We start from the raw sequence: 22,206 nt of genomic DNA on the forward strand, positions 1-22,206 counted from the left end.
AATTACTTCAGAATGCCCATTAGTTCTTTTGATGAAATAATTAGAATTTTGAAATCAAAAATTGAACGCTGTGAGACCAATATGAGAAAAAGTACCTACACGACGGTGTTGAAACAACTTCTCAAACTTCTTGTTTTATTATTTATGTTATTGTTTAATCAATAACTTATCGTTTCTATGAAAACATAAGACATATTACAATGAGTCATAAAAGAAAAACGAAACTGAAATAATACACAGAGTGAACAAAGCTGTTTTCCAATAGGGTCGATTCGCGAGGGTAGAGGTGCGGTCTGAGCAATGGAGCGCCATCGTCGAGAACGCTATCCGAAACCTGAGGTTTTGGGTTGATACAAAAATATTCTAACTATTTGTTTAAAATGGTCTGTCACAATACTTAATGTGACAAACCAAATTCTACGCGGGCGAAGCTGCGGGCAACAACTAGTCAATTATAATTTCAGTGAAGAGTCTTGGAGTGATATCTCCATGGTTCTCAACCTCATGAGGCAATTTAAACTCAAACGCAATCTTACGGGTAATGTCCAGCTACCTAAATAGTCTCCAACTCCCCCTATATTATACGTCAACGACATATTAGGATTAAATCCAATAGATTGCTCTACTGATTACAACGCATTTGTCTCGACTTCAACTTAGAAGCTTTGATATCAACTGGCAATGCACATTTTTGTCGATATTAAAAAATCTTTCGTTATAAAAATTACCTAGATACCATAAGGTGGGTAGATTCTATTGGGAATTGGAAGAATATTTCTGATGGGGAAAAATATTTCTGATGGGGAAATATTTTCATAATAATTCATGTTACCTGCAATAAATAATTTATTGTATTTCAGCGATTGTATTACAGATTATGCTCATGACAATTTTGAAACCAAAAATCAATATAATATGGAGGCACATTTGAATCACTGGCCACTCTCTTCAAAGTACTCAGCTTAAAATCTACATCACTAATATTCTTGCTTTTATCAAAACTTCTCAAAATTTTTGTTTCGACCACTGTATATTTTCCTTCATTAGTTGTCAGTCTTTCGTAAGGCTTTCTCTCAATTTTCGTGGCAAAGATGAATCTACGAAATACAACAGCCAATTAAAAAAAACAGTTAAGCCACTTGATAGAACACTTACGGCTTTTCATGAATATTTTCCTCTTCTAAAGACGTTTTTATAGCTGGTTCCTCTCTCAGTCTCAACAAATCTTCCTCTCTCCTCAACTTCTTATCGTCGAACGTATATTGATACTTCTCTTTGTGGTTGGCATATGTGCTGTAAATTTCCTTCAAACTCCTCATATAACCGGTCCATGGAATGCTTTGAAGAAATTTTTCTAGTTCTGATAACTCACTGAAAATATGTTTACTCCTCATGAAAAGTGAATTAAGTTATATTATATTATATGAAAGTAGCTGTTTCAGGAGGGCTTTCTTCCAGTTTGTGTCTGAAAGTTGCTTCTTTGCATGATCTACATACACATCCATGTATAGAATTACTCATTTTCAAATTGATTACTTCCTTTCTTTCTTTGGAAGATTCTCATATATTTTTGTATCAAGATGGAGTAGTAAAAAGCCAAAAACTTTCTTTCCCAAAAATTATTCACTCCTAAAAAATATAACCCCTTCAATTTGAATTAAGTACTTGATAGACTCAACGGAAGAGTTGTAATCCCTTAAAATTTACTCCTAACCTTTATTTTTCACAGAGAATACTGCGATAGAAATTTCTCGATATTGTGCTATACAAATCAATTTAAATTTTTTTTTGATCTCCTTTGATCTCCTATTTGATCTCCAATTCTGCTGATATATGATGGAATTGACCGATACTTGATGAAAATCCATAACTAACGTATTCAAAAAGACACTTTATTGTGAAATGTTTTTGTAAAATTATGTGATACCTATTCTTCTACCATCAGTAGATTAAAATTATATCATTGTTATTTTTCTTCACACCTAGCCAAAATTGGCATTACTAATTCTGATAAATGTTCATGTGATGAGAGAACTTATCAGTTGGAAATTTGAATCACATTTTTTTCGAATCTGATAAGAAAGTCTGTTTTTTCGTTAACTATCTGTCGCCCTTCTACGAACGACTACTCTCAAAAGTCGAAACTTGTGCGAGCTACTTTTTAACATGTGATTTTTAACACGGGTTGGACGATAGGAAGTGAAAATCGATCGTCCGGCCTTGCGGTTCGAATCACCGGTTCACGCAGCGGTTGATTGAGTGAATGAAACAAACCACCCACGTCAACCTACCAGGCTACTGTCCAAATACAAATAATTCAAGAAACACATCAAAGCTTCTCACAGAGTTAATTTCACTTAACATACAATTTTCCATTACTATCACTAGAAAACAAAATTTCAACGCTATAATTAAATTCACGAAAAAATTTAAATTAAAAATATAGGGCAATGTCTGTCCATTTCAAATGTCTGTGGCAAATAGAATACATTCTAATGCCAACCCCTCCTCCCCAAAACAAACAAACAACAATTTTTTGTGATGAACGAAAAGTGAAGTAAAGAATTCGTTTATAAGAAGGTATATGATTTTTTTTCATTTGCTCGTTTTTATATGGTCAAGTATGGTTATGGCTGTAGTATTTTTTCGGTAGTTCCCCCGCTCTATTAGTATCTAGGAAAACAATTTTTCGAATTGCTCGATTTTTGATCGCAGTCATATCGATAAATACTATCTTTAAAAATTGTTTTCTCGCATACTGGGTGATTCAGCGGAGCGTGACCAGCCAAAGTTATATTTTTTAAACGGAACAACCAGTATATACATAAGTTTTTGGCTTTCTACTACAACATCTTGATAAAAATAAAGGATGAGGGAATCTTCCAAAGAAAGGAAGGAAGTAATCAATTTGAAAATAAGTAACTCAATACATGGATATGTAGATCATGCAAAGAAGTAACTTTCAGACACAAACTGAAAGAAAGTCCTCCTGAAACAGTTACTTTCATATAAACATTGAATAACACGAAAGAAAAAAATTCTTTCGAAACAAATACTTCTATATGAACACTGAATTATACAGAAGATACTTTTCTCTACTCAGTTTGTATTTCAAACATTCGTTGTGGAATGAAAATCAGATATCATTCACATGAGTTCTACTTTAAATGAATGGTAACAAATTGCACTTACATGGAACACTGTCATCCTCACTGGTATACATCGATGTTTCGCCTTAAGACACTTGCCTCAAGATATTTTACAAATTATACCCAGTTTAATTGATTGTTGTAACCATAAAAAATTCATTTATTTACTTTCACTCACTCAAGATTTTTTCAATATGAACAAAAAGGCCTAAATTTTTTATTGAATAGAGGAGTCCAAAAGATGTTCAAAATGGCGACAATTTTTTGCAACACATAATGTCAATCTTTTTTTAACGAACTCTCTACACGTTCCAACATATCCTCTGGGATTTCCCTGAAAACTCTAGAGATTCTTCATTTCATGTCCTCTATAGATGTTGGAGGAATTTGGTAGACAATCTTTTTGATATACTCCCATAAAAAAAACCATTTTGGTCAGGTCAGTTGATCTGGGTGGCCACGCCAAAGGCCCACCCCTACCTATCCATTTTTGATTGAAATGATCGTTGAGTTATTCCCATTACCTCAGTTACGTAATTTGTAATTTCAGTTTTTTGTTTAATAAAATTGTTATTTTCGGTTAATCTTTTTGATTTTTACAGGGTTATCAAATCAATTTATATTAAATTAGACAATGGAAGTCCTAACTGATGAAATACACCACGAAACATTGTCAACCACCTTCAAACAAATGAAAAATGCTACTGTACTAGCGATTAGTTTGAATATTCGAAAAACAAATTTGAATAAGTGAACGTAAGAAAATACAGTTTTTTCTGGTTACAACAATTACTAAAACTTGGTATAATTTGTTAAATATCATTTTTTCGTATAGTGATATACATCTGATACAAAATGTAGTGAAATGTTGAAATATTTCATACATATGAAAAAATACAGGGTGTTCCATTTGAAAAAGTTGAATTATGTCTGTTTGAAAATGAATGAAACTTGACCGGTTGTAGCGAGCACCCTATAAATGGTTTCCGAAAGTTGAGATTCCAGAAATTATCATATTGATGTAGACTAACTATTCCTAAAAAAAATCCGCTTAATTGCTGTAGATATGCGGGTGGTGAATTAAAATGGAAATTCGAAAACAAAAATTACTCAAGAGTGCTAAAAAATATGGAATCGAATGACGTATTCATATACTGGGTGTTCTATTTCAAAAAAATATAACTTTGGTTGGCCACGTTCTACTGAATCACCCAGTATGCGAGAAAATAATTTTAAAAGATAGTATTTATCGATTAGATTGCAAAAAAATTAAACGATTCGAAAAATTGTTTCCTCTGATAGCAATGGACTGAGGGAATCTTGTTGACTCATCCTGTATAATATGATTTTTTGATTTACCGCGAATGACTATGATACATTTCTGGTTTATGAAGAATGCCCAAAAAGCAGTGAGTAGTCGAGTTATTCATACTGTTTCTCAACTGTCGACCATCATCGTATGTCATCATAGGCGTTATTTTAGCTTGTCAAGTAGGTGGCAAGGAAGGTTTGAAGGGAATATTGAATTTTAAGTTAGGTAATGAGGCTTTATTGACTATTTTTGTTACAGAATGGTTACTCACATTCCTCGGAATCCATTTGTAATGAATTCATGTAATTAATCCATTTGAAGTGAAAATCGAGCAAACGTCACATGAAAAAGCAAACTTTCGAGTTTCATTATTTATTTTTACATCAACAGAAATATTTTCGTGTATCATGTTGGAATTGGTCAAATATGTACTTTGGATCTATCTCTGTTAGTACCTCTTTTGATAGCCGAAAAAAGCTAATTAGGACACCTCTCTTGCTTATTGTGTCTTCAATCGCCGTAAATATGGAAACGATTTTCCACACAAAGCTGAATTCATGCGAATGGAGTGAAACAAACGGTAGAGTTCGAAATGTGTATTTTTCGAAGACTAAAAAAAACGTCAGGTCGAGTACAGGTAAAACACACCTTACCCCTTGCTTCTCATGGGAACAGCAACAACTAACCCAGCTAATGTCGCGCAGAAAGCTGAAGTAAAACTAATAGGCATCAGTGCAACGTCTTCGATTTGGAAGACTTGTTGCAAGTAACTTCCTATGTATATAAAGCAGAAATTAATTCCATTTGGTCGAGACGACCACCAATAGACCAGTTTCGGGGTACTTGCCCCTCGTCAGTACGGAGTGAACCATCTGAAATGACCAAATAAACCAAATGAAATTAATTTCTACTTTTCATATACAGGAAGTTACTTGCGGCGAATCTTCGAATGGAAGACGTTGCACAGATGCCTGATGGTTTTACTTCAGCTTTCTGAGCGGCATTAGCTGGGTTAGTTGTTGTTTTTCCGTCGGGTAACTACCACACGTATCTACAAAGACGTAGGTTCACATTAGAGGCAAGGGGTAAGGTGTTTTTCACCTGAATTTGAACATGTTATGCACTTGTCCGGAATATCATAATTATTCTGACTCATACCCCAGAGTATGTGTTTGTGAAGTTGTTTCCTGATTTCGTCTGCAGGTGTGGCGCAGTTGAAATCCTACTGAATCAATTGCAGACAGAGTTTATGAGTAGTTGGAATTAATTTTGTTGGTTCGAGAGTTGTCGTTCGTATGGACACCTGATTAACGGAAAAACAGATTTTAAACAGATACTCAGACGGTTCACTCCGTCTGAAATGACCTGCCCGGTACTAACGAGGGGCAAGAAACCGTTCTATCGGTGGTCGTCCCGACCAAATGAAATTATTTTCATTTTTTCATATTTAGAAAGTTACTTGCGACGAATCTGCCAAGTCGAAGACGTTGCACAGATGCCTGATGGTTTCACTTCAGCTTTCTGCGCGGCATTAGCTGGGTTAGTTGTTGTTCGTAGGTTCAGATGAGAGGCAAGGATTGAAGTGTTTTTCACCTGAATTTGAGCATACGGCACGGTCTCTGTGAACCAAATCATTAATTTTTTCAGTAACTTTTCATTTAATTATATGTATAGATATTGATTGAGGCTGCAAAAGGAAATTCCTTTTGAGTGTTCAGGATGGCTCAAAAAAGTGTGACCTATCGAAGTTGTCTTTTTTTTGAATAGGTCAGGAAAAAATAATATGATTTCATAAAAGGTACTATGTACTCGTAATATAAACGTTCTCGACTTATTTTTTTTAAATGTTAGGTATAATTGAATACTGAATGATCGAAATGTATAAAAATCCTTCCTCCATTTCTGACCAAGCTTTTGGTCTATTGATTTTAATAAAAGTCGTTTCTCAAAATTATACAGAATATTAAAAAATCAGTGTAACTTTTTCATAATTTCGGACGAAGATAATTTTGTCATTCCAAATAGATCATTCTGTATTTTTTTTGTCTGAACAATATAAAATTCAATTCTTTCATTTCATTCTTGGGTTTCCTTGCCTAAATTAAATCGTTTTTCAGATATTGGCTTTTCAAATAGTAGTTCTTATTTCAGTGCTATTATTGAATCAAGATAGTTTTGCAACGACATTTATTCAACTTGTTGAAAAAAGTTTTATTGACAGTTATTGTGTTTTACGTTCTTCAAAACATTCACTGCATTATTACCGTTGAAAATGAAAATGTATCCCACTGAAGAGTGAAAAGATATGATTTTAGCGATTGGTGGCGTCGGAGTGTATGCCCGAAAATGTCCAGACCGAAATCATCCAAATAAGTTGGTTTTCAAACGACTGCCACATGAATTTCGTAGGACTGAAAGTGCAGCTTACGAAAAGGTAAATATACCAAAACCCATCATTGGAGATGAGGAAAACGAATTTCTTATTATGAGATCAATCATAGAAAACCCTTCAACGAATCAATATAAATTCGATACAGGGATAAGCTGACGAAGCATTTCTAGGGTAATAAAAAAAAATACATATTTCACCTATCCCATATTCAGATGCACCAAGAATTATATGAAATAGATTTCCATCGACGAATCAAGTTTTATCTATGGGTTCTGAACAAGTTTAGTGAGAATGGACATTTTTTGGAATCCATTTTATTTTCTGATGAATCTACTTTTCATAATAAAGGCTTAGTGAACACATTGGATCACCAGAATAAATGACCTGTTAACGTGTGTGGAGAAATTATAAGTACACAAGTTATAGGAACATAAAATACTTTTTTGATAGAAATTTGAATGGTCAAAAATTTTTACGAGAGGATCTGCCGGAGCTTCTGGAAAATGTGCCGCTAAATACTCGTATCAGACAACGGATGTGGTTACAACTGGATAGATCTCCGGCACATTTCAAATTCAGTGTAAGACAGTTTTTGAATATGTGCTTTCCGAATAAGCAATTCCGAATAAGCAATTCCGAATAAAGCAATAAATAAAAAGAGTAATTGCAACTCAGTTCTGAAATTCAATGAAAAACAATTTCAATCAAGGGTAAAAATTCATCAATATTCCCGTAAACTACTTACTTTTTTCCATGATTTGAAAGGACACCGCTTTGCTGGTGGGTTTTCAGCAAATGGTGGCGATCAAACAGGTTCAAAAGCAGTTTTTCAATATATGTTTTGTCGTCTTCTATATTGAGACTTCCACCTGTATGGTGTGGACCACGTTGAGACATAATCATCTTAATTTCCTCATCAGCCTTAATCCTCAATTCTTTTTCTTCAAGATAATCTTTGATGCATACTTCATATTTTCTAACCTAATAATAAAATTCAGTAAAATTGTCGTTTATGAATAATACATAGCACCATTGTAAGTTATCTGCAGGAAAACTTTTAGATACATCTTTGCCCTTTTCAGGTTTTTTTACATATTGTAACGAATCTGAAGCCGGCCCTGACCGATATCTCAACCAGCAAACACTTGACTCACCGCGATCCGCCGCGAAAAGTATAGATGAGTACCGAAACGACATTCGAAAGACCAGAACTACAGACTTACATCCACAGTCCGATGGGATGATGGAATGAATAAATAAGATCATAAACCGCCACTTGTCCAAGGTAGTCTCTGACCATCAAAGAGACTGGGATCAGTACCTCCACCTGTTCATGTTGGCCTATCGTTCGGCAGTGCACGAGTCAACCGACCAAACCCCTGCCAGTATTATAATGGACCGAGAGCTGCGGCTTCCTTGCGATCTGAAATTTGGGACGCCGCCAGAACAAGACACTGTGGCGGAAGACTATGTCAGCAAGCTTCGGCAGAGAATGGACGACATCCGGAGTGCCAGCGTTAGGATGAAGAATGCCTATGACATCAAGGCGGTTACTGGAGGATTCGAAACCGGAAGGTCCTTACAAAATCATGAAAAAGATTAATGATCTCGTCTACCGAATCCATATGCCACCTCGAGGAAAGCCTAGGGTCGTCCATTTTAATAGATTGGCTCCTTATGCTGGAAATCACGACCAACTTCGCGCCTTCAGACCACTAGAGGATGAAATGACGTTTCAGAAGTTCATGTCATTATACTCGAACGGACAGAAGGTTGTACATGGGGTAACTCAAGAAGAGCCACGAGACCTTTTCCAGTTGGTTCCAGTTGATTATGCACTAGCTCACTGCGTGGCAGATGATCTCCAAATGTCCAGGGGTATCGCTGTGGTATTCAACAAGAAATTCGGTCAGCTTCAAACATTACGAGAACAGAATCCTGAAGTCGGAAGAGTGCTACAGTTAAAGAAGGGTCAGAGAAACATTTTCTACTTTGTGACCAAAAAGCATTCTCGAGACAAACCTTCCTATGAAGATGTCTGGAGGAGTCTTACCAGACTGAGGGACACGATGCTCGACCAGAATCTCGTGCACTTGGCAATCCCGAAATTAGCCTCTGGGCTTGACAGGCTGGATTAATAATAACAATAATAATAATAATAAATCTTTATTTCCCGTCGACAGTTACATGTATGGGAATTGTCCAGACTAAATCTAAGGGTTCTGTTAAAAAATATAAATATATATAAAATACAGATACAAGATAAGACAGGCACATGCAATGATTTTAATTTTGTGTTAAAAATTCAGAAAGTGAATAAAAACATTTGTCTAATAAAAATTGTTTCAAGTCTTTTTTGAAATGTATCACATTTTTATGTTGTTTTATGGTATCTGGGAGTGTGTTAAAGATTCGTAGCCCCATGTAATTGGGAGCAAAATATGCAATATTCACTTTCGCAAATGGAATGGACATTAATTGTTTACTACGAGTGTCATAACCATGAACATCTTCATTCAATTCGAAATATGGTCTACTTTTAAAAACATAAACAGCCATTTCAAAAATGTAAATGCATGGGAGAGGTAATATTCCGCACATTTTGAAAATAGTTTTACACGAGTCCCTAAATGAAATATGTGCCAAAGTACGCAATATGCGTTTTTGGCTAATGAAAACATCCGATGCCGAGGTGGAATTTCCCCAGAGACATATATTATACCTAAGCCTTGGATCAATTTGGGCGTAGTAAAATGCCAGTAACTGTGCCTTATTGAGAAAATCTCTAAGATTCAAAAGAAGGAAATTCAAGGAATTCAATTTGTTTACTAGTTTTTCACAGTGGATTTTAAAACTCAGAAATTCATCCAAATACACCCCAAGAAATCTGACAGATTCTTGAGTGTTTGTCAAAATTGTTTGATTTACTATAAATTCTAGATTTTTTGTCACCTTCTGGCGATTGTGGAAACGTACTACCTCTGTTTTTTTCCGTATTAAAAAATAAAGAACGTTCATTAAAAAAATTTGATATATTATCCATCACATCTCTACATTTAGCATTTAGTAAGTTAGTGTCAGATGCAGACAACACCAATGATAAATCATCTGCATAAGCAGAGTGATGACAACTCTCCAAAATGCAGTCAATCTGATTGATATACAAAATAAACAACACGGGTCCCAGTATGGACCCTTGCGGGACACCCATATCGACATCTTGACATTCAGAATTTCTTTTATATTTCGTACTATCAGAGGTTATTTGTATAGATACATATTGTTTCCTGCCCGTCAGAAATGATTCAACCCATCTCAGTGGGAGTCCCCTCAAACCAAATGATTCTAATACTTCTAATAGTTTTCCATGATTAACACAGTCAAACGCTCGGCTTAGATCACAAAAGATAGCTGCTGGACATTCATCAGCTGCAATATGTTCGATTATTTGGTTGAAGAAAGATAAAATAGCAGTAGACGTTGATTTTCCGTCCTGGAACCCATGTTGTTTATTCGATAAAATCTTGTGCCTTTCAATGAAACACCAAAGACGGTCTAGAAAGGCATATTCAAATAACTTTGAAAATACAGATGGAATTGTTATCGGTCTGTAATTTTCTAATAATTTAGAATCTTTTTTCTTATGTATCGGTATGACCTTTCCAATTTTTATAGCATTCGGAAATGAACCTGTTAGAAAAGATAAATTCACCAGATGAGTTAGAGGAGCAATAATATCCTCGAGTACCTCCCTCAAAAGAAATCCTGGGATATCATCTGATCCGGCAGAATTTTTATTTTTTATTCTTCTTTTTAGAAGTAGAAGAAGTTCTCTTTCTGAAAACGGATGCAGGTACATGCTCTCCTTATTAAAATCATTGTTAAGTTTAGGAATACTGGTTTTAGGAATATTGTTGGATAAATCAATAGGAGTTTTGATGAAGAATTGATTGAAGAGGGAAGCTATTTCAGATGCATCTTCAGTCAATTCTCCATTACTGTTGATTACTATATTTTGGTCAGTTTTCTTATATTTATTCGATAATTCCGAAATAATTGACCAAGATGTACGTATAGTATTTGACGAGTTAAATATACGATTTTGATAGTAGCTTCTCCTTTTTCAATTATTAGAGATGAATGTTTACGTTTTGCATCATTGTATATGACTGCAAAATCAGGATATGTCATTTTTAGCCTAAAAAGTTCCTTTAAGTTGGAACTAGAACGAATGATAGTTTCATCGACCCATTTTTTGCATTTATTTTTATGGTAATAAGTGCGATTGGGGAAACATAAATCGAAATGATATAAAAATAATTTATAAAAATAAAGAAAAGCTTCATTCAGATCTTCTATATTTTGTAATGCAGTCCAATCCTCTCTTTTTACTGCATTATGAAAATCCTGTCTACTTTTTTCATCAAAACTCCTCTTAATCTCAGTTATTCTAGGAACTTTCATTGTGAGAAGCATGTTGGAAACAATCTTCAGATCCAGCGGCATCAAGATTTTGGTGTGCGGTAACCATCTTCCACGACCGAGCATGAAGACTGTGGAGTGTTACTTCCATCGAACTTCACAGTGCAGATATGGGGAGTCCTGCAGGTATCGACACACGCCAAGGATAACATTTCGGGGCGAAACGTCTTTAAGAAGGGGGCAATGTAACGAATCTGAAGCCGGCCCTGACCGATATCTCAGCCAACAAATACATGACTCACCGCGAACCGCCGCGAAAAGTATAGATGAGTACCGAAACCACTAGAGGAATCTAGAGCGATCGTTATCGATATAAAAGATCGACTTCCCGTCCCGAGAGGGAATATAAATTAGTTTTGATAGTGATATATTGTTAAAAATAAATTTGTTTGAGACAGTTAATTCTTTTATTCGTTACAATATGATTTCAAAGTGGATACATAATGCAATCATTTGGATCAAAAGTTGAAAACAGTAAAGTTTTGAAATCTGAAATTTAGCATATATATTGAAAAGAGATTGGATTGAGAAATTTAAGTGAAAATATTTTTTTATTTAAAGCAATGAATTCAAACTTCTTGATTATATCATTGAAAATGCCATGAAAAATTAAGTTGTCACTATCGTATAAAACTTAATAATAATGAAGAAAAACAATTTTGGCATTTGCCCTGGCGAATGGATTTTATACCAGCTAATACTAGCGAATTTAGAAAACTATATTCATGGATGTAAGTTACGGTTCATAAGCAATACTAATCTTCAATTATTACCACTGAATGTGATGATATTTGTATTTAATGTTCGATTGAATATTTTATTTTACACGGTTAATCGCTTCGATAAAATTGGTGCTGAACAATTGCTGAATAGTAGGATGTAATAATTTCGTCTCAACAAATTATTTATTCAGGTGTCTTTTGACGTATAACGAATGTTCTTTAGAGCTATTAACAATTTGAGGCGAAAGTTTTAAAGTGAATTTCAAGTATTGAAAACGGAAAAGATTGTTTTTCGAAACGTCGACCACTAAAGAAAGCTGAGTATGAATATAACATTTTTTTCAATTGATATTTTCAATTTTTAGACAAAATTTATGAATACGATAAGCTAATGACTGATTAGACTCTAGAGTCCAATCAGTCATTAGCTAACTTTTCGGGGAGAACTTTTCAGTTGATTACACTTCAGCAGATTCTCTAGTGATTTATTTCTGTTTATTTATCAGTGAGAAGTATAATATATAGTTGTATAATATATGGCATCATGATGGTAGCCGGTTGGTTGAGCGGAGTGGTTGATTCTACTCTCTACTCATTCAATTGACCGGTATCTGGAACCGTGCTACGAGCCCGACAGTCGATTAATTGATATTCACTGCGTATCGACCAACCCGTACTAGAAATCATAGGTATAGTCGAAGTAACCGATATAGTAATCTTAAAGATGTCGGCGAAGTCAAAGGCCAAAAAAACCAATACAAAGGAATTATGCTGCAATGAATTAGTCCACGTGGACTGAAGAATTGGCGGTTCGTATTGGATAATTTTTACTAACCGAGTTTTATGATTGGCTGAAGAGTCATGAAATTGAATTTGAAGTCATGTTACGGTGACCAACAGAATGTAGCGATGAGTACCGCCGTTGTGTCGTCAATGTTCAGTTCAGGAACTGATCGCGATTTGAGTGTTGAAATTCGATATTAGTGAAGTTATAATTAGTTAAAATTTTTGTTATTTGTTTAAAATGTGGAGTCATTGGACAAGTACTAATAGTAATAACGTGTGTGATAACAACGCAGACTTTTTCCTGTGTAGCGATTCCAGTGAATAAGATTCGGATGCATTTGAATATTGAAACACAGAGAGTATGTTTCAATGTATATAAGAATCCACAAATCAAGTTTGGTTTCGAGGGAAAAAAACTATTACAAGCAACATCAGATTTGACCGAAATTCCTTTCTCAACTGTACGTAAAATAGTCAAAAACAAACCTTATGAACGCAAGACGCTGATGCGGGATTACCAAAACCTTTAGATGTTCATCTAATAAAATCATTAAAAAAAACAGTATACGACTGTTACAAGAGTAATGAGATTCCTACAATTGAAATTATAAGGAAGAAATTGAATACTTCCGGCCATAACATGAGCTGCTGTGACAAAACTCTTCAGAATTGAATAAAGAAACTTAGAAATTTAGATTCAAAATAATAAACAAACGTCAAGAAGTTATCGGAAGCAGAAAAACAGTGGAATTGCGTAACAAATACTTAGAACAAATAACTAAATATAGACAAGAACAACGGCAAATTTTCTATTTGGACGAAACTTGGTATGACACTCACGACACAGTTACGGAAGGGTAGACGAATGGTTCGAGAATGTATACGCCTAATATGCCTGCAAACAAAGGATCGCGAATAATTATTGTGCATTGCGGAGGAAGTGAAGGATGGGTTCCGAATTCTTTGAAATTATGTGGAAAAAAACTTGATGACTGTAATGTTGACTATCATAAGAACACGGAAGCTAATATTTTTGAGGAATGGTTTGAAAACACATTGATCCCAAATTTGAATGCGAATAGTGAAATAGTTCTTGACAACGCTTCCTATCATTCACGACAACTCATCAAAGTATATATATATATATATATATATATATATATATATATGAGTAAGTAGTTAGGTTAGGTTAGGTCACAAGTGAGTGGGTTTATTCGACCCTCCACCGCAACCAACAAGGGTTTATTGTGGTTCACACCTATGATTATTGAATAACAAAATTAGTTAGCTCCCTAACTATTTTATTAAAGGGGAACTGCTGGAAGGTAGGGGGCACTATATCTTTTACTTGAACTATAATACTTCGTTGAACTTTAGCTCGAACATGTTTCAACTTCTGAGGGTTGTCGTTCATGACGGGGTGACAACTGGTTGATGAAAGAACATATTTCAAGCAGACATTTTATAACAACGTTTACGATGATGCCTGACAATATCTCAGAGAAACTTTTTTTGGATGAGATTACATTCATAGTAGGGTGCTAATGCCGACTGAACGCCTCCCCCCACCCCTTTTGACCTTGAGACGTCACACGACCTTGAATGACGTCACCTAACCTTGAACGTCGTACACGTAGTATGAGCTTGAATGCGGTGTTTGACCTTGAGTGTGGGGGTTGACCTTGACGTTCGACACTTCGACTACCTTGAGCTTGCTCCATGGCATTGAATGTTGACCTTGAATGAAATCGTGACGTGTACAGAATATAACCTTGAACAGTGGGCGTTCGGCGTTGTCCCCTCCCTTGTTGGTAATTCCTATATAAGTTCAGAATATCATGCTTCCACATTCAGTTTAGACACTCTAAAATACCCAAATAGGTAAACAGAAGTATTTGTCGAATTCCAAAGTGAAGACAACGAGTATCAACCCATCCGAGAGGGCGTTTTCGTCAGTGAGGTGAATATATATTTTATTTTAATTAACCGTAATTTCACTATATTTATGAATATGGATAATTTGAAATTTGACATTGAAAAAATTAATTTTTCTATAATTCAACAAAGTGAAGCTTTAGAGCAGAAACCTATAAACGCTCTGGTTATTGATAAAGAATATAAAATTGAAAAAATGTCAATGTATTCCACACGATATGGTAAATCAATTCAAGTAGTTTTATTGGATGAGGAAAGTGATACTCCTTTTAAAGCATGGCTTCCAAAACGTGTCACAGAGCAATTACCAGAAGACTTCATTCGTGAAGTGAATTCATCCAAAGCCAAATTCACACTTACCTATATGGGTCAAAGTTCGCAGGATTATCCTGGTGCTAAAACCCGATCATTGATGAAATTCAATGTTTTAGATTGAACATTTTGAAATTATGATTTTTTTTTGTAAATAGTGAAAATATGGTAGATTAATATAAAATATGTATCAACTTGGTCACTTCATAGACATAGTCAGATTTCAAGTGAGTATTTTTTTTTATATTATTTGCAAACTAATGAATGCCATTTATGAATTTTCAGAACTCACCATTCTATAAATATGTGGATGCAATATTCAGCCCAAGAGTGGCCGGAAGCAGTGGATTTGGATTCCGCCATAAGAAAAATGGCTTGGGAGATGGCTGATCTGAGTTTTTGATGCTCTACATTCATCAAATTATGATTTGAGTGTATGTTACGATGCTGAAGAGGTGCGAAAACTTTTGGAGCTTAGTGAGAAGTATGAACTCGGTGTGGCATTGTGTCATAAATATTCATATGGGAGTAGAAATTTGGATGAGTTCTGTGAGTTAATAATTGAAGCAGATTTGAAACATTTTCTTCAAAACATATGCACCTACCTACCGCAAAATATCATAGAGAAATATCAATTGGAACCACAGAGTCCCAACCCACAACTGGAAGAAGCGATAAATGATGGTGTTGTAAATATTTGATATCTGTTGTATATGTTTGTGAATAAAATAATGTTTCAATCCATATTTGTTTGTATCTAATTGTTTGGTGAATAAAAGATATAGCATAATTATTGAGTGTTTTATTATTCATCAATATCGAATATTTCATAGCATATTACATGTCAATCTTATTACAATCCAGTTTGAACAGAGCCATTAAGAGCATTATATGATAGAACAGCATCGTGGAGGATGAGTGCATATACTTTGGTGTTTGCTGGAAACTTCACCTTGCGTGTTTCGAATTCTATTTTGATGTCGACAGTGGATGACTTCATAGCTTCGGGTTGATGGGAGCAGTCGATAATGAATAGTGGGTTGTTGCGAAAGCTACCAATATCCATCATCGGTTCACTCATAGTTTTATAATAGTAGCTACGTTGGAAGTTTTCATATGCATAGTAAGCTGATGAGTCTAACTTCTTGTCGAAATCCAGATTCCAACGCTCATATGGGTATACTTCAGAGTTCAGAGATAGTCGAATATTATTAATATTCACATGTGTGAATTTCGTTACATCTTTTGACATATTTTCGGATTGGTCGGTGTTTTGAAAGCCGATGATGATATATCGTGGTCTTTCGAGGCTGCTGGTTGTCTTCACCGCCCATATATCCGAGGATGTATCACGAATTGTGGGTAATTCATAAAGGTCCCACATACGATAAGCCACCTTCACTTTAGCATTATTACCATTTTTATTTATGCGATTCAATAGTTTCAGTTTCTGTCGATCTTCCGGCACAATGTGCCTGATTCTCCATTCTATTTTATTGATTTCCAAATCTGCATCGACTTCCCCAATGAATGAATTTTTGAATGAGCGAGCTATAATCAAAATGAGCTCCTGCTTCACATTCATTATCCCCTTATTGTAATCTTCAGCAAAACCCATGAGATACTTCAAGGGTAATTTACCACTAAATACATTGCTAACGGGATCGAATATATCTTGTTTATTCACATCGAGTCCCCATCCTATCGGTAGTAGCGAATTTGCATGCGTTTTTCCGAATGATATCATCGTTTTCATTGTGGTAGTTATGCCGGGTTTTCGAACAACAACCACTTGCTCACCACCCATTTCATAGCGAATTTCGTCGAAGAGAAAGGCGAGAGCATTATTGGATAGGTAGCACCGCTTTGTGGCATCAGATGGTGTGAACTTCCCCTCGATATAAATGTAACTATCTGCAATATCGAGTATGAGATCTTGATAATTGATTGGAATTCGTATTTCATCTGAATTTTTGTAATATGGTGAACCATACGGCTTATATGTATGCTCATGAAGGCTGATGAGGGAATGGTCGAACATGGGCTCCTCGAACACTTCCAATTTATCACTTGTGGTGATTGTCGCCATGTTATTACTATTTTTTATATCGCACCTTCAAGCCAATAGATTTGAGAAAGTTCAGGCTACTAGCACTTATTCTATATCTTGACCGTTTGGCAGATATACGTGGAATGAATCGACTGCTGGATTTTCGCTTCTTTAAATGCACATGATCATAGCCTCCACCAAATACATTATGCTGACTCAACTGCTGCCGCTGCGGCAATCGCTGACTATTGAAGCACAACCCCATTTTTAGAAACGATAATCGCAGAATTTATAGTTCCATCAATGAATATCACCTGCTCAGCGTTAGGAAGTAACAAATACTGAGTAACAATTTGATCAACTTCAGCTTTATATTGACTTTTTTCACAGATGATCATCGCTCACCATCGTTTTTGCTCGATCGTTTGAATGCTTATCGAGGGTTGTTTTTTCAAATCAGATTGCAGCGATTTGATATCCTTATCCATATGCTCATACTTTTTTACAAATTCTACTAATTTCAGTCCAAGCGTAATGAGATCTTCCCTCACTGATACGGAATATTTTTCTACTCCATCTAATTTCAAATTAATTTTGTCAATATCAGTATCTAATTCTCCTCTCATCTTTGAGATGTAAAAACCGACATATCCTCGATTAACACAATCCGTACTCTCTTCAGGCTCTGCTATATTTTTCAAACGTTTATTTTCCATATCAAAGTTTCCATCGGTTGTTAATTTGAAACCAACTCCAGGCTGCCCACGCAAAACAGTATTTGAAACTGCCTTACTTCTGCGACCAAACTTATCGATGCTTCCTTTACTCATTTTCTTTATGATACACCAATGACAGTCATCGATGTTCTGAATCAACGTATGAGAAACGATGATTGTTACTAATGACTGTCGTCGATGTTGTGAATAAATATATAAGAAATGATGATTATTATAGCTTTATCAATTCCAATTTGACTATTATTTTTTCACCATTGAAATTGATCAGATTACCATTATCATCCAATATGCGAAGAGTGATATTGTCGAGGTACTGACGACCACCAGGTCGGATTGGCATATAAATAATATTTTGTGGCTCCTTGGTGAGTTTGTAACCGGGCTCTACATCAATATCAAATTCAAAGATGCTATGGATTTCATCGCCATTCGAATATGCTCCAGCTGTGACATTACAATCCACACGAATAATCCTCACCTTATTGATATTCACGGGCAATGTTGATTCATGTATTTCACCACAATTGAAAACATTGTCATCGAACCCTAGAAGTTCAGCAATGCTGTTTTCATGTTTGAGATGAATGTAATATTTCGATCGCATTTCACATTTCAGAGTGTTGTTGTTTGCACGTAGGAGAAATACTTCGTCGATATTTTCTTCAATTTCATTTTCTAGTTGCACTTCTTTGGATTTCATGAATCTTTGAATCACCTTATTAATTTCATCAATTTCATATGCCCCAGGTGGAATTTTTATAATAGTGGGGGGTGAGATAATTGTCTTCGAATAGCCGATAACATTATTCTTAGCATCTACATTGAATATGGAATTGTAGGAGTAGAAACCATGTAATCCCAGACCATAATTACTATTGGTATCCAATTCGATGGGTGGGTAGAAGTTGGCACTCAACTCGCTAGAGTATCCCGACAATGAAAACGTGCGTGACATGACTGACGAATTTTCGATGATTCATGTCTTTTTATTGCTGACAGCAGAAATTGTGGACCAATCGTCGCTTTTTCGGTGGTCTATCCATATCATTATGTGTGACTACATTCACATCATTCACTTTACAACAACAACAAAAAATTTTCTTGTAGGTGGACCATCATTCATATCGGAATTACTACTGCTACCGCTGGAATCATTGTAATGCTCTTGACAGTACTGATACTTCAAGACATCAATATCATTTTGTAGGTTTTGTGGTAACTTATCCCATACAGATGCAATTTCATGTGATGCACACCCAATCAACACCTCTTTCGGCATATCAGCGAGTTGTTCTTTACTCATTTTTTGTAAAGTGCGTACTCTGGAATATGCGATCAATGAATGACTCATCCTCTTGATACTCTCCCTATCCTGTACTGGTGTTAACTCCATGTCTTGTTCTGAAGAAACTTCAAACACAAATGGCCACACCATACTGTGTTGAATCGTTGTTCACGCTTATAGTTATATGTGATAGTATTGATAGGATTCGAACCTATATAAAAATAGTGAATCAGTTCTTTGGGAGGGGGTAAATCGCCAAAACTATCAAAATATTTTATCGAAGTTCCCCTTTTTCTATATGCTACCCAATGTGTCCCTTGACCATGTCGACTATCCAAATTTACTATGGCAGATTCATATCGGAGTGGTCCTGATTTTGGTAAATCGTCACGCATATATACCCCCCGAAAATATGGAATCGTCATTTTCTTAGCGTAATAGTTGAGGTCGATATTGGAGAGAGCTCTTTTAGGTAGCAAATTTATGAGTTTTTTGAATTTTGAGGTTTCAAATAGACTCCTAATCCTTTGCGGTAAGGCTTCAAGTAGATACCACTTCCTTGTTTACCTATAGCAATTGCCTCCATGTGTTTATTATGGCGATTTGTCTCACTCAACTGCTCCCTACTCGCTTTTGCTGCTTGAACTGTTTTCGTTATACCAGCAGTAGCACCAGCTAAACTACCTAGTGCTGATAAACCAGCAAAAATTGGAATGAGTGGTAGTATTCCACCAATTTTAGGAATCGGTATGATTCGCGGTGTGCGAATTTTCTTTTTCCCACCTGCAGCCCTCATATATTTGCGTGCTGCTTTGAGTGCAATTTCAGCTGCTCTTTTAGAATTTTTGACAACAAATTCACTTCCACCCGCTTTGTGTAGAACATCACGCACTTTCTGAACGATCCCAGAACCAAAAGCTATCACCTTAGAAGCTTTCAATATTTTTTTAACTTTTTTTTCTTAATAGAACGCTTTTTCATCGGAATGTGTGACTGCTTGGGAGATGAGTCACAACCCATACCAAATCGGCGTTTCCCTTTCATTATATTCGTAACTAGCCAAGCAGCTCCTTTTTCTCCAATAGTAGCGTCTTTTGCTTTGACACGATTCCAAGCACTTTCTGCAAGCTCCTTATCCGCTATGTGTCTAGCTGCAAGATTATCGGGGTTCTGTGAATATGCAATATCGTGTTTTTTGCATGCAAAATCCAGCTGATTGACACCCGAATCACCTCTCAACAATCTTTTCTGCAATTTGGTGCCCGGACCGCAATACTGATAGCCAGGTAAGTGTAATTCAAATGGTAGATTATTGATGAGGGAATTGATCAATCCTCTACCAGTTTTATTTGAATGCAATTCAGTAGATCTGCATCGACTCATAACCTCTATTTAAATAAAGGAATCGATGTGGAACCCTGCTTATATAGTCTCCAACTGTCATACAATGCGCATATTGAAGCAGAAGCAGCAATTTTCCATCGATAATTTCGATGAAAAAGTGGGTGGTGGATCGGGAAGCGGTGTCAAACAACGTCACGGATCTTTACTTCCACTTTCTATTCGCGGCCTGATTATTGGACCTTCTAACTGTGGCAAGACAAATGTTATGATTTCTTTGTTAACGCATCCTCTAGGATTACGATTCGCAAATGTTTATCTTTATTCAAAGTCTCTTTATCAACCTAAATACGAGTATTTACGTGAAGTATTATCTCCAATCGAAGGGTTGGGTTTTTACACTTTTGCCAATAATGCAGGTGAAATAGTAGAGCCTTCAGACGCCAAACCTGATTCGATATTCATTTTTGATGATGTTATGTGCGAGAAACAGGATGTTATACGATCATATTTCAGTATGGGTCGTCATAAAAATGTGGATTGTTTCTATTTAGCCCAAACATATTCACGAGTTCCGAAACAATTGATACGAGATAATGCAAATTTTATCGTAATGTTCAAACAAGATGATATGAATCTCAATCATATTTTTTCCGACCATGTATCACCAGATGTAACATATAAGCAATTTCAAGATATGTGTGCGAGATGTTGGGAAGATAAATATGGATTTTTAGTAATTGATAAGGATCGAGAAGTGGTAAATGGACGTTATCGAAAAGGATTCGACGCTTTCATATATCCTTGACGTTCTTGAAGAATTGAATCACTTGAGTGCTAGATAGTGGAGATAACACTTCATTATACAAATTCTTGGAGTGAATTATGGAGGGAAAAAATGATGATGAAATATGTTTAAAAAGAAAGTTAATTGAAGCAACGGATGCCGTTCGGAAGAAATTCAATTATATCAAAAGTAGTCGTCTAGGTGATCAATCAGCACTCGAGAGGATCTATGAGCCAATAATAACACCTTTGAAAGTAATATCTGCCAATACTGAAGGAGCATCTCAAATGAATCAAGTGATGCAGAAAACAAAGCCTGCTACACCATTAACAGCCAAAACTATAATTGAAAGTGAGTGGAAACCGAAATTTGAAGGGGCTTCCTCGAAGGATCTTCAAACCTCTCAATTGACAACTTTAGATTCACAATCACCTAATGTATTCGATGATGGTGATGAAGTACAAAAGCATATAAAAAAGTTACTATCAGGAAATCCCTCTTACGATACAGTCTTTGGAGTACACATGAACACTGAAACGGGAAATTTACAAATGGGAGTAGCTGATGTGGAATTTATCGATGAGAAAATTGTGTTTATGAAAAATGGTAAAACTATTGGCTCTTATCAGGGCACTCCAAAACTATATAACTTGATATTCATGAAAGTACCATCGAGAAATATCCCCTCTTCCGATATGACCACATATGGTGATATACTCAAATTAACAAAGGCTGCATATAAATACAATGAGAGAAAACAAGGTCTTCTATCGAATAATTGGAAGAAATATAGAGAAATAATCCTACCATTATTATCCAATGGAAACCCTAGTAGAGAAGGTGCTGGCATGATCAAAATACCCACCCAGAAAAAATATATCAGAAATAAGCATACAGATTATGTTTATTGGAATGA

At 35.6% G+C, this 22,206-nt stretch overlaps 1 protein-coding gene across 1 annotated transcript in view; it reads right to left on the bottom strand.

Annotated features, from left to right (window-relative positions):
* Positions 1 to 828: 828 nt before the first annotated feature.
* Positions 829 to 22,206, bottom strand: part of LOC111517705 (uncharacterized) — a 33,848-nt gene continuing 12,470 nt past the window's right edge. The window contains exons 3-5 of the mRNA XM_074171938.1: positions 7,599 to 7,834; positions 1,156 to 1,371; positions 829 to 1,097 (exon numbers count right to left, since the gene is read on the bottom strand). Of these exons, the coding sequence (XP_074028039.1) occupies positions 869 to 1,097; positions 1,156 to 1,371; positions 7,599 to 7,834 (681 nt within the window). The 3' untranslated portion in view covers positions 829 to 868. The remainder of the gene's footprint in view (positions 1,098 to 1,155; positions 1,372 to 7,598; positions 7,835 to 22,206) is intronic.

This window comes from Leptinotarsa decemlineata, unplaced genomic scaffold, assembly GCF_025532065.1.
Source record: "Leptinotarsa decemlineata unplaced genomic scaffold, Ldec_3_MD MMD2_tig00000035_RagTag_RagTag, whole genome shotgun sequence".
Classification (NCBI taxonomy): domain Eukaryota; kingdom Metazoa; phylum Arthropoda; class Insecta; order Coleoptera; family Chrysomelidae; genus Leptinotarsa; species Leptinotarsa decemlineata.